Source organism: Pleurodeles waltl, chromosome 6, assembly GCF_031143425.1.
Source record: "Pleurodeles waltl isolate 20211129_DDA chromosome 6, aPleWal1.hap1.20221129, whole genome shotgun sequence".
In the NCBI taxonomy this organism is placed as follows: Eukaryota; Metazoa; Chordata; class Amphibia; order Caudata; family Salamandridae; genus Pleurodeles; species Pleurodeles waltl.
In genome coordinates this window covers 972,783,423-972,799,945 of record NC_090445.1, presented here as the reverse complement: position 1 = coordinate 972,799,945, position 16,523 = coordinate 972,783,423, and the positions used below count along the sequence as shown (strand labels likewise).

Genomic DNA, 16,523 nt, shown 5'->3' with positions numbered 1-16,523 from the left:
GTAGTGGATGAATCATTCACGTGTAATACTGAGGAAGTACACACCCATCCTGTAGATCCAGGGTGCTTGGATGTACATTCTACTAACATTTTTGCATATTACTGTTATTAATTTCACAATCCAGTATAAACTATCAAAGGAAACATATATATTTATACAGAAGCCATAAATATCTGAAGGCATGGCAGGTAAAATATTAGTGAGGCGAAAGAAACGGAATGACAATCATTTGCAATGCAATGGGTCTCGCATTTGCTTGAGTTAGAGCTAATAGTGTTGTAAATTCCTAATTGGACTTTTCTTGCCACATAAATTGAAAATGAAAAGTAAAACAGTTGACATAAGCGAGCCAATTCAAAGTGCCACGGCCGCCATGAGCACGAAGGAGAGGAGCAAAATGAAAAAAAAGTTCATTTGCAGTCACACGTTTCGGCAATCGTGCAATTATCCATGTAATAGGGTTGATGTCCAAGGCGGTAACAAAACTGCCCTAAGGCGGGACAAATGTAAACCACTTACCAATGATAACAAAGGATTTTTGAAAGGCAACCCCATCCACGAGTGAAAGTGATGGGCGTGCGGTATGTGTGGTTAAAAGCCCACATAGATACCAACATGTCAGAGCTTGCGCGCTGCTATGCTCGACATTGACATATATGCTAGGGGAGTTGGATATCTTTATTTTAATTGCCTAACTTATTGCATGTCAGTTTATATTTATTTTCTTCAGTTCCTTTTAAATAATTTACCAGAATCGGACTGACCTGTAGTGTAATCAGGCAGTGCACGACAGGCGAGTCTGACAGGTCACTGTGTGGGCTGGTTGTTGACTGTTGGTGGGCATGTTTTGTTGTCTGGTTATGACTGTTTACTGTTAATTTACCTGATATTAAAACAAAGATTTCTCGCTGCAAACTCAACTCCATGCAGTTTTCCATAACTTGCAAAACATTTATATAAAGTGTCTTTACAAAGTCAAAACTGCACCAGTTTGCAAACATGGGCAACATTTTAGCTTTCTAGTTGCTTAGTGGGTGGCTACTTTGATTTTGGTGCCCAGGCCTATTATCTGACCCAGTCCGACTCTGTACATTACATGCTCGTACATTTACCATATCAGTAACTCATAAGGTGTCAGTCTTGTCCTCAACTGTCTACTAACTACTGTTCTCACCTTACAGGCAACCATTGATATTGTTGTATCCTATGAGCCACCAACTACCTCTGGAGGCAATCCGAATGACCCAGGAGGGATGAATGCTCAAGTTACTGGAGGTAGGTGGAAGAGGAGACCACGATTATGATTGTTCAGTGATCACTGCTGCTCACATTGAACTGTTTCTTTTCTTTGGCCCCTGATGATGGAATGGTCATGTAGCTGGCTCTATTAGTGGCAGCACTCGAAGATAACTTTAAGATGTAAATTTATTGTGGTGAAAACCTAATGCAAATGTTTCAACCCCTGGTTTTCCATTCATCAGAATACCAGTAGCGGTATTGACATCATGCCCCCTCTGTTCCTCGGTGACATAGGGGTCCCTCCTTTAGCCCACCATAGGTTCTCAATACCTTCCTATTTGCTAATTTTGGCCTGACGAAAGAAAGGTGTGCTAATAAAAAGATAACCAGGCTTCCAATGCCCTGTTTACAGCCTGCTTGTGTCACTCTTTTCTGACCTCTCAGAGCATTAGTAATACGAGCAATGCCAAGGCTAGTATCTGCTGCCCTTGGCTACCTATAAATGACGAGCAGTTCTGCATAGTACCAGAGATTACGCTATTGCACGCGTTATGTATTCTAGATTTAATCTGGGTACAGATCCTATCGTGGGAGCGCAAACAATGCGCCGATTCTAATCGGAGCAGTACCTGTTCGCATTATGCCTGATTTTACACAATTTATTTTAGCACGAAATGACTCCCTGCATCAATTTTGGATGCGAGATGCTGTAAAATTTAACACAATTATGTGTCTTTTCAAATACTTGTTTGGCATTTTTTGAGTAATTTCTCACGGTTTCTCCCTGGCTTGGTGTCATTTTGTTTGTATTAACTATATGGGTTAACGCGAGAGAGGCAGGCTGAAGATGCATTTGAAACAATATTGCGTACGCAAACCAACGTCCACTAAACAGTTGATACTTCCAAGTGTACAAACAGAGAAATAAGGCAATTGTATGGATAACCATGCATAGTTAAAGGTAAGATTAGATAATATACTAATAATAGAACAGGTGGAAAGTGAGAACTAGGAAGAAAAAAGACTATAAATATCTATGTAAGAACTATACTTTCAAGGTGAGAAGATGCGTTTGTTCACCTGGAGCTGTATCACATCAGGTGTGCTGCATGCAGCATACCTGGCATGTGAGCCCGTTTTCAGCACCCAAGGGCCACTCTGGCATTATAGAAGAGGCCACAGACCTTTGCGTGGCCACTTCTGTAATACAGATTGTGAAGCTCTGCATGTGTGCCGCACCACCTCAAGGGGGTGTGCCCAAATTTGCCGTGCAAGTGAGGAAAACGCTTTGCCTATGTGCCTGCGCGTGTTACGGAAGCAGCAGTCGAGGCAAAGGAGCGATCAGGGAGCTGCCTGACTGGTTCCCGCTTCAGGTGGCGGGTGGTGCAGTGTTAGTGTGCCTCTTGAAAGGGGAGAAGGAGAATCACTGGACCCCCACCCCACTCCCCCATGCCCCCCCCACCAGACATTTCCCTGCAGGCGCGTGCTGTCACTCACTGCACCTGTCTGCAGAGGGATCTCCTCCCACATTTTAAAGACAGATAGCTGCCTGCACAGGGAAAGGTGAACTGGAGGCCTAAAAAAAGGTCTTTGTTTCATGTTTGTGCCTGCACTGGGAACAGCACTTTTATCGTGATATGGTACTGGTGCACTGCCCCATTTGCTGCACGGCACACAGACTTAAAGTGTGCACCATAACACAAATTGGTACATTGCTCTATATTGGAAATGGGGCCCCTGATGCTCAGCACCATCACGTCTAAGTGCATCAAAATGTCCTTAGTAAATCTGAAGTTGATAGTAGGGTCAGTATTGTATTAATTTGACAGTCACTGAGTGGGGGATGGGGCACGACAGGATACACAAAACACCAGCATAAGAACAGCTACATACCACGGGACCACAGGGAATAGGAACAACACCGCACAAATCGGATTTTGGTCTGTAGGAACTATCCATCCAACACAGAGACCCAACAGCTAGACACCTTAAAGTGCTGCGAACATTGATCAAAGCAGGAGTTGCTATCCAAGTAGAAACTGATGTAATACCACATCTCTGCTAATATAAAGTAAGATACCTTTTAGGTCGAGCCTGCGACCTTCTCGATGTTGCTGCCTCTCTGGTGTTATTTATTCATTTTTGTTTTGGCAGTGTTATATAGCACAAACTCAAGTGTTTTACTAGGGCACCAATTATATTAATGTTTTTGTTTTTCTAAATTAGGCACTGAGACATTACATTAAACAAAGTTATATTCGTATTTTTTGTTTAGGCACTGGGTGATTAGGCAGTAGGCCCAGAATCACGGAATTCTGATCCGAAGCAGAGACTCAAACCTGGCTCTCCAGTTCCAAAGTAGGCAGCTCTGACTATAATGCCACATCCTCTTCCCTGTGATCATTGTTAGCGGTTTCCTGCTATTTTGTGTGCAGTGTTCTGTAGTGTGAACTCAAGCACTTATCAAGAGTTTTTATACCTCTAATTTAAACAAGCATTGGCAAAGCCAATAGGTCTTTCGTATGAGAGCTATTGGCTTTGGCAAAGTTTTGTAGCCATGTTGAACAGCAGTGAGAACAGGGGCGGCTCCTCCACTATGGTGAAGGAGCGTCATAATGCCCCCCTCCCGCCAGCAGCAGCAGCGGCAAAACTTTTACTGTAAAACAATAATAAACTATGTTTACTATTGTTTTACAGTAAAAAGGGTGGGGCGATGGGACTGTGATGAGGCAAAGGGGGAGTGCTCAGCACTCACCCTCAGTGCACATGTATGTTTGGCCGGCCATCTCGGGCCTGCCAAACACTCATACGCACTGGGCTCTCTCCAACACAGCAACGCAGGTATTGCTTAGCTGGGTTGGAGATAGCAGGCACAGACTTCTACTCTGCCTCAGAGCGCCCTGGCTGGACGCTCGGTCCAATGTGAATGCGAGTTCGTATTGGATACAGGGCAGGCTGGGAGCCTGTGCCTGCAGTCCAGTCAGGGAGCAGTGAAGCGCAGTGCAAATGCTTCTTATTTTTTATTATATATTTTTTTTCCAGTCATTTCCCCCCGCCCCTTTTCCCTCCCATGAGCCGCCACTGAGTGAGAATGCTTTGCAGTGTCTCTAAAACTAACTTGTGAAAGCTGTTTAGCCATACTGCAAAGTATCTGTTCTTATACCTTTGGGTGGCCTAGCGTAGTCTGAATTGTCACACCTGTATGTGTATGATGGTTATTAGTTATGTTGATACTGTCATTGGCAGTGGCAACGGGTGATGCAAGATGCAGTGGCTTCCTGATGAGGGCCGTGGCACTTTTGTTTTATACAAATTAAGCACTGGCACACATTATGCAAGTCCAAATACATTCATACATACAAGAATACAACCACTGAGTACACCGAATAATCAGTACAATGAACAAAGTAAAGTATACAATTAAGTGATCACACATTGCTTATGATTGATTTTTCCCAATTATATTTTTGGGCCTGTGCCCTGACAGCAACAGTAATTTTTCTGGAAGCATTGTAAGGAATCCTAAAACTGGGCACATGCACCAAATGTCGTGGCGCAGAACAAATACACCTTATATAAATATGAAAAGAATAGCTTGAAAGCTAAATGATCAGCACCAAATTGTGTCCTCGCACATTATTTTGCTTTACTTTGATGCCCCTCAATGCCCAAAACATTGTGCTCTGAAGACTCCTGGTTGGCCTTCCTAAAGCATTTCTGTACCGCAGGGCAGAGCTGACCTTTTAACCTGACACACCCAGGGATCTGCTGGAGGCGGTAGGAGAAGAGGTGACAGACTTCTGCATTGTGTGAGTCAGATGGCCTGCTTTGTAACAGAGCCAGGCCCTAGCCTTGTAAACGTGAATAAGAGTCAGGCGTGGGAGTGCACCATGATAGGCACTGTTCCTCAGACTCTGCAGTCTGTGTGGTGCAGCCTGACTTACATCTGTACTCCTTGAGGCAAGCCTTGTCATTACTGGCCCACCGCGGCCTATTGGCTGCCCTCTCTGTGATGCAGTATATTTAGTTTATAGTCCTACTGAGGTGCTTTTGGAATCACTGCCCTAGAGTCATAGTGGTGGCTTGCTATTTGCAGAAGTTATGTTTACTTTGTAGTCTGCCTGTAGCTTGTTTAGATGTTCCTAAACACTTACTGGGTGTAAAGATGACCACTTTCTCTGTATAATCTCAGAGTACCTTAACTCCATGCCTAATAAAGATGTTGTTGAACGAGTGTAGTCTAAAGTGCATTTGCCAAACAAGGAAATTATTATTGAGTATGAACCACAGAAGAACTAACCTGAAGGTCTGTGGGCCAGTAATATAGACCGATATCCCATGCCCGTCATCTGAATCACCGGTGTATTTATTTTGACCAGACTGATTTTACAAAAGTGCAGATTTTGTCAGTGATTGTATAGGATTTCTTTCATTTGGAGTTAGTCCTTCAATAGTAGTCCCAGGCTGAGCTGTGAGACTCCGGAGCAACCTCTTTCTACCCCTCCAAAAAATTCGTGCTTACTTGACTTTCCTTAAATATCCCAAAACTAGGCTTGAGCTACAAATGTTACACTATTCTTTTCTGCAGTGAATTCCAGGAATTAAGTACAAAAACCCCATCCGCAATATTGGTAGCCCTAGAACACGAGCTTTAATTCATGCAAGATCATATCTCTTCACTGAGCTCTCTAAAAGTGTTGTTACTATCAGTTGGCAAGTCTGGGCAGTGGTGTTTCTAAGGTTGTCACCAGTGACATAAATGGAGAGCAATGGATAAAAACCAGGGTCATATGATGTCAATGTAGTATTCGCATGGTCCCTAATTTGGCAAGTTCACGTTGCAAGCGATAGGCCTTGCCATACAAATGCGGTACCATATTTATTCGGAGACGTGTGTAAACACAGAATAGTACAACATTTATTATTATATTATCAATCGAACCTCTCTCTTTTTTTGACTTCCAAATGTAAGCCGATGGGGAAGAAAGAACACATTGTGCAAAATGCCCTCTGAAACACATGATCGTATGGCTAGCCCTAAATGGGTAACCCTAAATTCAGTTTTGTAGAAATAACTACTATTCGTAAGCTCTGTATCTTAAGCACATTTGAAAAATGAATAGGTTTCCTGTATACCAATGTTTCATTCATTAGAGTTTTCCATATGAATTGCTGCATGTAGCTGAGTTGCTGCCTCTGGTTATCACTCAGGCATAGAGTTGATGGAGCCTTAGCAGTTCAGTTGTTAGTCTAAATGTAATACATTCAAATCTGCAATACTTGGGCAAAAACCTCTTGTTTTCTTTATACACTTGACAGTTTGTGATAGCGCTAACCACTCAAGAAAAATGATTTTTCAATGTAATAAGTTTTTACATTTTAGTTGTGACATCATAATGCCTTCTGCCAAGAGACAGGCAGGTGATGGAGCAGAATAACAACTGTTGTTTAAACAATGGAAAAGAGAACTAGATTGTCAACATTTATGTGAAACGAACAATCAGTAATGAAAGGATACATTTATGGAAGCATGATTATTTTTGTGCAGCTGTGCATCATTAAAACTTGGAATCTTTCTTCAGTTTACCACTTTTTTCCCTGGAATACTTGCGTTTTGGAAAGGGGCTTAGATTAAACTGCTTATAATATTTTTTGCAGTAAAGCACTAGCTTTCTATTGGTACATTTAGTTATACACTACAGAATCATCATTTTTTTCTACATATCTGCAACATACTCTTTATTAGAAACGAGCAAGAGGCCGACATTGTAGATTCATGGCATCCATGAACATTAAGACTAACCAAGGGGTAATAGCCGCTTTCCCAGGGTTTTCTCTTAGGCATCCCAGACACTGCGTTTCCTACTGCTAGTTGTATAGCTAATAAAAACTGCTGCAGGACCAGAACGTAAGCCAGCCTTAAGTTCTGTAGTTTCCGCACCACAGGAATACATCAATGTCAGGTCTGTTATGTCATCTGTGTGAAAAGGGGGCAAGATGCCACTTGCCCTGGTGTTTTGGTGAATCCGGGTTCATGCATGTGGCCTGATGTACCTAGAAAGTCTCTGTTCCAATCTAGTTATTCTCCTCTGCTGAATCTGGGGTTGGCGAGGGGTGTGAGAGGGAGGAAGAACCAGTATGAGAAGCATATCCTTCTTATAACTTAATCTACATAATGCCCATGGGAATTAGAGTGTGTGTCAGGGCTTGTGGTGACAGCTGGTTTCCTCAGATGTACACGAATAGTGCTTGTCTGCAGCTCAGGAAGTGATCTTGTTCGCCTAATTCAGATTTGCATCATCTTTGTCTTCTTATGAATACACTCAAATTTTCCTTTTGAAAGCATAAAAAATGAAGTTTCATTTGTTCCCCTTTTTTGGCCTTTTCTAGCCATATTCTGCAGAATGTATTTGCTGTCTATGCAGTATGTGACTCTTTAGGTGGAAACTAGGCAGCGCGCATGCACTCTCTCTCGACATGCTGTAATCTATTTCTGTAGGCTTGCACCACGCCCATCGCTTTCATTTGTTCCTTGGCCTGCCTTTCAAAGTTTCTTTGTTTTTTTAGATGAATGCTTTAGGTTTGTCCCGCCTTGAGGCTGTTTTGTTACCACCTTGGAGACTGACCCTGTTACATGGTTTATCGTATGATCGGCCATATACCTTAGTGTTGGTGCACTACTTTTTATTTTGCCTCTCCACGATTGTGGCAGTATGTTATTTCTTCCTCTGGCATCTTGCTCTTTCTTTGTGGTGTCTGCACCCAACAAAGGCTGCAAGCTGGAGGGGGAGTCTTTTTTTTTTTTTTTTATTTTTTTTTTTTATTTACTTTTTCAGTTTTATCTAGCACAACTCGACCAGAACATTGGTGTGCTTTACATGAGCACCGGTTAAATTCGCAGCCCCATTCCTAAATTCTTTCCAAGTTCAGTAGTTGACAAATATACAAAGTGGCTCATTTTAAATAGAAAAACATAAGGGAAACCCTCAACAGGGCTCTCCTGGCACAACGGTAGAGCTGATACTATGATATTTACTCCACTCAGGAATCTCTCTCCATAATGCTTTGCAGGGCATTCCTTTTACAACACATTTTTGCCCATAACTCAGCCTGTGGTAGCCCTAGGACAACAAGACTACCACCAAAAATATCAACACGCAGTGCTCTTTCTGTCCAGTTCATCTTCTGGGTCCCCACGCTAGGTTGAGTGGGGACCCCACCATCATAACCCCTCCCACAATTCAATGTCTGCTTACAGCTGGGAGTAGTTTGTGTTCTAGGGGCCTTGTGTAATAATATTCTAGCAGGTCTGCTCTGGCTATAAATGTATAATGCCCTATGTCTACTAGGGGCTGAATATATAGTTACATTGCAGTCTCTGTGTTCATGTGGTTTTGCCCTCTAAGACCTGAGTAAATGGTTACATGACTGTTTCTTACAAATGCTGTTGTTATTGTTGTGCCTTCTAGGCGGTGATCTGACCATCACAGTCTAATACCAAGTGTATGAAGGAATCCACAAACACAGTTTATTTCTGATAAAGGTTTAATGTGCTGCATGGCTAAATACGTATCCGGTCTCAAAGGCGAGACCTATTGGCTATGCCAATGCTTGTTTTGCTGTGCAATGAGTTATACTGTAGACAGCACGTCTGATGTGTGAAGTGTTTGCATAGGGAATGCACTGAATAAAGAATGATTGAGTGTGATGGCTCAAAATAGAAGACAGCCTGAAGTTTCTATGATTTTCTGGAACATGCCCTGTTTGTTAAATTACAAGGCACAGATCTGTGATTTACTAATTCATACTGCATTTATAGGCAAGTTGGACTTGCCATGTGGAAAATTTTTTCACATGGTTGCATTTGTACAGCACTGAGATGTGTGTAGGACTCAATTATTTGCCTTATGCATTTAGAGAGACCTCTATGTGCTGCTTCCAATCTCAGAAGGAACTGCTATCCTAAGACAGCCCTTCTTGGTTTCACTGTCGTCTTAAGGATTTTTAGAACCACCCTGTCAAGACATATTTTGGCAGTCGCAGCTCGCGTGAAGTAAAAGGGGCGGCGCGGGAGGGGAGTTTACGACAAATATTTAATTTTTAAAGGTTCCTTTTTTGCCGCACCGCTCAGACCCGCTTTGGTCTTGCATTGCAGACACAGGCTCCCAGCATGCCCTGCGCCCAATCCTAATGCTGCTTTCATGCTATCAGCAGCATGGAAGCAGCATTAGGATTGGACGGAGCGCCCATCCATGTCGCTCCGAGGCAGAGTGGGAGCCTCTGCCTGCTCTCTCCAACCTTGCACTGCGCTGCCAGGTTGGAGAGAGACTAGTGCGCATGTATGTTTGCCCGGCCCGAGATGGCTGGCCAAACACACATGCACACTGAAGGGGAGTGCCGTGCACTCCGTCTTTGTCCCTGTCATGTCTGTGGCCCCAACCCTTTTACGGTAAAAACATAATAAACATGGTTTATTATGTTTTTACTGTAAAAGATTTGCTGCTGCTTGTGGGGGTGGGGGCGACGCTACTCCGCCAAAGCAGAGGAGCCTCCCTTTTATTTGGGGACTCACTGTTTGTAACAACGTATAATTTTATTACCAGTTTTCTGCTAATTGATGCACACATGATGCACACAAACTTTCAGAAATGGGGTTCACATATAAACAGTTGAAATATGTTTTTTCTATGGGCTTCAAAAATCTGTTACATTATGCTGGACAGAGAGAGACAGATTCAGAGGTAGAGGGAGACTGAGACAAGAGAAGTTGAGAGATAGAAACATACCGAGGTGTGTTAAAGAAAGAGTTTACTTTTTCAGAGTCCCCTCGGAAGGTGGGGACCCTGGGCAATTTCTCACTTTGCCTATGTCTTAAAATGTCTGAATCTGTCGTGCAAAGAACACGTTTATAGCATTAAAAAATGTTGTCATGTATGAAGAATCTGCCAGCCAAAGAGAAATGAGCCATGTTTCTGGTTGCAACTGTCTCATGCCCTAGCCTTTGAGTGAAATACTGGGACTCTCCGTTTCTTCATTTCAACTGATGAGCCTTTGCTGGCCAAAAGTTATTTAGTAAGCTTGTTTTAGCTAGTCTCACAGGGAAATTGGTTCAGGATCTGTTCTTAACCCTTTGACCCCTTGATCTCATCGCCGTTCTTATCCTCGTCATAAAGTGATCTAGGCTTCACAGGGGGTTTGGAAATTACTTATAAAAACCATACTGTCCTCTTCCTTGGTGTAACCCATTGCAGTAGAGGTGGCACTATGGGCACATCTCCAGTATCTGAGCTGATTCACTCCTTTGTTGGTTTAGTGGAGTACAGAAACTTCTCTGCCAGTGGAGTTCAGCCTATGTTTGGGCACCTCCAACAGGTTTTGGCCTACAGAGCCCCAGGTTGAGCTGGGCTTTATCTTTGAAAGTCAGTGGTCCTAAGTGATACATTTTTAAATATATGCTACACTGACACATACACAATTAAATACAAAGACTGGCAGCTAATGGAGGGACTCCCATCTTTGTTGTGGCACTTAATGCACAATAAAGGCAGGAAATGGTTGTTTTGGGAAGTGACAGGCGAAGAGTCCTGCTGTATGCACACTATGAGTTAACAGAACTATTGACAGCCCACCAGGTAAACCAGCATTCGGTGCAGCTGGAAATAAACCTGTTTATGGTGGATGGCAAAGTTGTTGCATGCTGGAATCCAGATAGTGATGGCCTAGCACTGAATCCTGGTTAATAGTTTTATGTTGGGAAATTGACAGCAGTAAAATTCAGAAAAATGTATCAACATGAAACAAACGTGGTTGGACTTGCATTGCAAAAATCAAATAAATCAACAGCGAAATCATGAATTTATGCGGCTTCTTGAGGATGTGCAAAATATTCATGCACATGTAACTGGATGGTGGGGGGGTGTTGAAGGGTCTGTTAGAATGCTAAATTCAAGCCCTGAAAGGCATATGCAGGGGTGGTAGCAATATTAGTGTGCATATTTTTCACCCAGCTGATTGTTCTGACAGATAGCTGAATGCAGTGCCAGTGTTTTAAAGACTTTTGTGCGCCAAGATGTTTTGTCACAACTCGGGATTAGTGTTATTTCTGGACTACAAATAGCTCTTAGAACAACACAGCATGGGCCAAAATACAAGATTTCCACTACCATAAATGTAGTGGTAGATGTGAGAGAATTCATTTTCTCAAGTGGAAGGGTGTGTGGAGGATGGGGTGGCCTGGTTGTGATATCCGACTAAATCACAACTTTGTGGGCACTCAGAATCTTAACTATAGAAGATTTGCATCAATTCTCCCCCTAAAAAGCTTAGGGATAAGTATCATACATGCCAATGTTTTAGAAGGGGAAATTGTGAGATTTAAAAAATAAAATAATCGGGATCAAGTATTTCTCCTATTTCCTTTTACTGAAGGAGAGGCAATTTCGGGCGGGAAACGGCCAACACAAAGCCATTTTTTTACTTTAAAAACCGGGAGCCTCCCGCCTGAATTGGGTCTATTCGTATGTATAAAGTATGTAAATGGGGTAGAAAAATCTATCCAAATACTGATATTTTATGGGGTTGTTGGAGAAGGATGCATCTTTCATGGGGATATGATGTTTCCCTGCAGAGAAAAAAAGAACAAGGTTTTATGTGCAAATACACATTTTTTTCTGTAGGTAATCACGTGTAGGTATTCCTGATGAAGTGCACGAAATAGGCATGAAATGTACTGGATCATTACGTGGGCATCAGAAGTACATTGGAACAACTGCGATTAGAACATATTGTGCTTATATTTGTGAGTGTAATATTATTGAATATGTAACATACTGCCATCAAAACTGTATCAAGAAACAATGACTATTAATATTACCCTGAGTCATAAGAACATTTGGGAGAAACCTGCCAACGAGTGGACAGCAGCATCTGGGAAGGAAACTCTGGCCTTGTTGGGATAAATACACGTTTGGCCTTGTAGTTAATCTACATTGGAGTAATAATCCAATAAATCTACTACGGTTGTTAATTTTCAGAAGAACTCCATGGGATTTTTCGAATATAATAGAAGGTGGAAATTAACTCAGAATGTAGGAGTGCATGTTCGCTGAAAAGATTTCAGAATAAAATCTGGAAATACTTGCGAATTCGGCCCACAGAACAGTGACTCTTATCCAGTTACTGTTTTTTTTGTTTTGTTTTTTACCAAATTTGCATTTCCCTCTTACGTGCTGTAAAATATAATCAGAATAAAGAAATCAATCAGAAACATTTCCTCCTTCCCTCTTCATCCTCCTCAAAGCATTCTTTACATCCAAAAAACAAGGTAAACAACATTATAATAAGCCTGAACTTCCAAAGAAGAAAATTAAACAGTAAAAATCTAATAAAATGCAATTGAAGGAAAAGAGTAAAATATTTTGTAAAGAATCTGAACAAGCCACAGATATTATCTCATAGCACAGGGTAAGGGAAAACTACTGCTGTCTGCACTGTTATGATTCATTTTCCAGCAAACCCAGATTTTGTGAATTTAAGAGCTGTGAGCACAATAGCGGATACTGAACCAGTGCATGAGGTTCCTCCTTTCCTGTTTGTAACACAAGTGAGACATCTTTCCCACTCTGAAATATGTAATTAGGGACAGGGAAGAACAGTCCATATTGTCTTGAACGTTATTAGCCAAGTATGAGTTAGCCTCGTCAATGTACAATCCATAGTAACAATCCCCCTAGGTTTTTTGGCCAGTTAGCTGCAGTGAATTAGGTCTGCACACCCTAAAGATGGTTGGGAAAGCGCTGTAGGAGACTTCAGAAATTGTCTTATCAAACTGCTCTCAATTTCCACAAATGCTGGACACTATTTGAGCACTGAACTTCTATTCCTGGGTGACCAGGTTTTCAAAACCAAACACCAGGAAAGGTCAGCGATGCTAAACATTGACACAGATCATAGGTGCAGAAAGACCACAATAACCACACTCTATGACAAAGGACTACACAAGTACTTTCCACAGAGCATTATAACTAGTTACAAGAAAGGCAAAGAAAGACCAGTTTTTTAGAGGTTGTGCACTTTGTTGCATTCCAGAAAGTGTTGACTAGCCCAGGAGATGGCACCTACCTCAAGTTGTCACAAGCGCCACAGGAGTAGCTCATTCAGTCTGCTCTTGTTTGCGTTGTGGGACTTTAAGTCCTGCTTCTGCACTAGGAAACAAAACTACAAATACCAGAAAGAGAAGGCTAAAACCATGACTGGATAAGTTTCATAGTGTTTCTGAGGCGCAAAGATCTATGCGGGGTGACGCACATCATCTGCAATGTGAATCACTTGGATTTCCTCATTATGAGGTTAAAAGAAAACTCCAGAGCTCCTTTGACATTGAATATAGATACGTAAAGTGTGCAGCCATCTCCTGTCTGACTAAACGCCAGAAAATGTATTAGCAGCTCACCAATTTATTTTCACAGGCATTAGTGATTTTTCTTTTTGGGGGCTGGTGGGTAGTTTACAAAGCAGGAATTTTGTTGTTGAAGCAGGTCTGGTCTGTCAGTGTGAAAGTCATTAAGGCAATTAACGTATGTCCATGGTGACTGTTATTTAGCATGACTGAGCCAGAGCACATCTTTGGAACTAGTATGCACTTTACTCCGATCATCCTTCAAAACTGTGGCTTGTATTTATTTAAATGCAAACCATTAGTATGCCAGGACAGCCCTTAAAAATTGAACTATATGGGTTCTTCGGCCACCTTATCTATTCAGCAACCAATCTATAGGTCCACAAGTTCAAAAAAAAAAAAAAAAAATTGCACCTCTTTTAAATGATCACTTGCAACAGCCCCTCCTGATCCACTGTCAACCTTCCGGGATCCAGTACTGCGTCCCTATTTCATGGTTCTATTGGAATACGTCCTCCGGGCCTGCAGGTGTCACTGGTGAGTAGCAGGCCTGAGAGACAGGACCAGTATCAGAAATGTGTTTCACCAGAGCCACTGCTCCAATCACTGATTAAATACACTGGCATCATTGGCAGAGGCCACATGGAGCCAAAAAACTGACCCTACTTTTTAGACAGCTGATCATTAGCCGCGGATCTCTACAAAACAGAAGCCAACGTGCAGGAAATTGCTATAAAACCAGGTATTCCTACAGATATTTAACCACCAACCAACCATTTGCCTCCACACCACTAAGGCCCGCCCCTATAACTGCTTCCTGAGAAATCACACCCACAACCGTACCCTGTCAGGAACCTCTGCCCAGAGTGCATAGCACCGACAAAAAAGATAAGCATGAGTGAAACTGTTTACTCCTGGTACACAGTGCTACATAATAGAGTTAGTCAATCAATTCAATAAAACGAGCCCCTTTCAGCCCTTTGTGTGCACTGTTGAAAATCGTTTGTCTAAATGTGAAAAGTACTTGCCGCTTTGCCAGCAACATTTCACTTAGAGCCAATTTCCTGAAGAATGTTGACATAGGCGATGCCATCTTGGCTTGAAGCCATTCATTCACCTGAAAGTTTTAAACCAAGTGGAGCTATCAGTCTGGGAAGACCAAATAGATCATCTCAGCTGAATAACAGTTTTTGTGTGGTGGGGGAGTGAAAGGGGGTTACACGAAGCTAGGCCTTTGCTGTTAACTCCCTTAAAAAAAAAACTTTTCTTTTTTGCTTGCACAATTATTGAGATATATAACATGCTGCGGCTTGAAGACAAAAGAATGTATTTACATTAGAAACTGGGGACAGTCATGCATACTTAAACACCTGGAGATCTGCAGGAAGCTCCTCGATGCATTTACTACCTACCTTGACTGAGTCAAATCTGCATAATTCCATGACCACACCTCTTCTTCAAACCCTCCTACAGAAACATTCCGGGGCTGAGGGTTTAAGATGTATGTATGTGGCTTTATTGCAAAAGTTTGCACACCAAGAGTTTCTGGAGCTGCTGGGCAGGACATTGTGGGTGGGGCACAGCTGATTTCCCTCTGGAAAGGTTTGTAACCATTCGCTGGAAAGGTGGGCACAAAGCAATGGTCCAACCCTTCATAGGTGGTGAGTATGGGTGGACACTAACAGCCGGGTAGTTACACTTACCTGGATAACCTCTGTTGTTCCTCTGGTTTCTTGCACTCCCTGCCACCACCACCAAGTGCCGTCTGAGAGGCCAGTAAGCAGCGAGTGACTGACGTTGACTGCTCACATTTAACCTCATACAGTCCCATTTCAAAAGCCCTTGTGAAGCATAAAGCAATGCTGCCCTATTTATGTATTAATAAAGTCAATGGAGCATCACAGGTCCGACTTTTGTGGTTGAGAGGGATTCACACTGGCAACGGTGACTTTCTTCTCCAAAACAAATAAAATTCCATCCATCGTTACTGCCTGCAACTTTTTATCCTTTTGCACCTCTAAGATTAGGGGTACGTTTAGCACTCTCCTCACTGCTCCCCTCTCGCCTATCATTTACCCTCCCTCCTCCTCTGATCTTACCATTCTTCGCTCCTCCTCACCTCACTCTTCAACTCAGGCGTATGATTATACAGCAATCCCCAAACTCATCTTGCACCCCATTTAATTCAGTCAGTGTCCAAATCGTAAACCTCATGAAAATCCTACCCTTAAACAGCTGATCCTTCATCTCCATGCAACATTAGAGCCGGTGGTATAAATCTCCTGTCCTTGCGCAGACACCCTTCAAGTCAAAAATGACTTCTTTCGACATCCTCCCTCATCAGTTCAAACCACCTTATCCCTCTTAGAATCCAAACGAGCATCTATCTAGATTGTTATTGCTGATTTATCTTATTTTCGCTTCTGGATCATTTTGGGAATGCGGCTGCGGGTATTCCTGTTAAGTGTCAGCCACATGTGCTCAGGTTAAATGGTGTTTTTTGTTTTCTTTCAGTATAGCGCCCTCTTTTTCTGGCTTGCTTGGTTCCACGCTTTGACAGTTGGTTAGCAATAGGGTAAGAAATGTTTAAGAAGTCGTCCCATCGATGACAGAAAGGGGGAGGTGGACGCTGGGCCTAGTTAGACCATGGAAGGGGTGCTGGCACAAACAAACACAAAGTGCCATGCAGCGTGACCGCTCCGAGTTGATGAAAGTTTGTGTGCAATGAACTTATTAAAAATATGAAAGTAAGCTTTACTCAGTGAGGTCAGACTCCATTTCTGTGTGGGATACGGATTCAAAAGCAGAATAAGACGTTTTTCTGGGCCCAACTCCGTTAACTTTGGCATGGAATGTTGCCTGATTGACACCAGTTAAGCAGCTTGAC

At 42.4% G+C, this 16,523-nt stretch overlaps 1 protein-coding gene across 6 annotated transcripts in view; it reads left to right on the top strand.

The window, feature by feature from the left end:
* MYOF (myoferlin) overlaps window positions 1–16,523 on the top strand; it is a 686,313-nt gene that overhangs the window by 170,660 nt on the left and 499,130 nt on the right. For all 6 annotated transcript variants that reach the window (XM_069239822.1, XM_069239820.1, XM_069239821.1 and 3 more), the window contains exon 5: window positions 1,182–1,275. In XM_069239822.1, coding sequence (XP_069095923.1) covers window positions 1,182–1,275 — 94 coding nt within the window. The remainder of the gene's footprint in view (window positions 1–1,181; window positions 1,276–16,523) is intronic.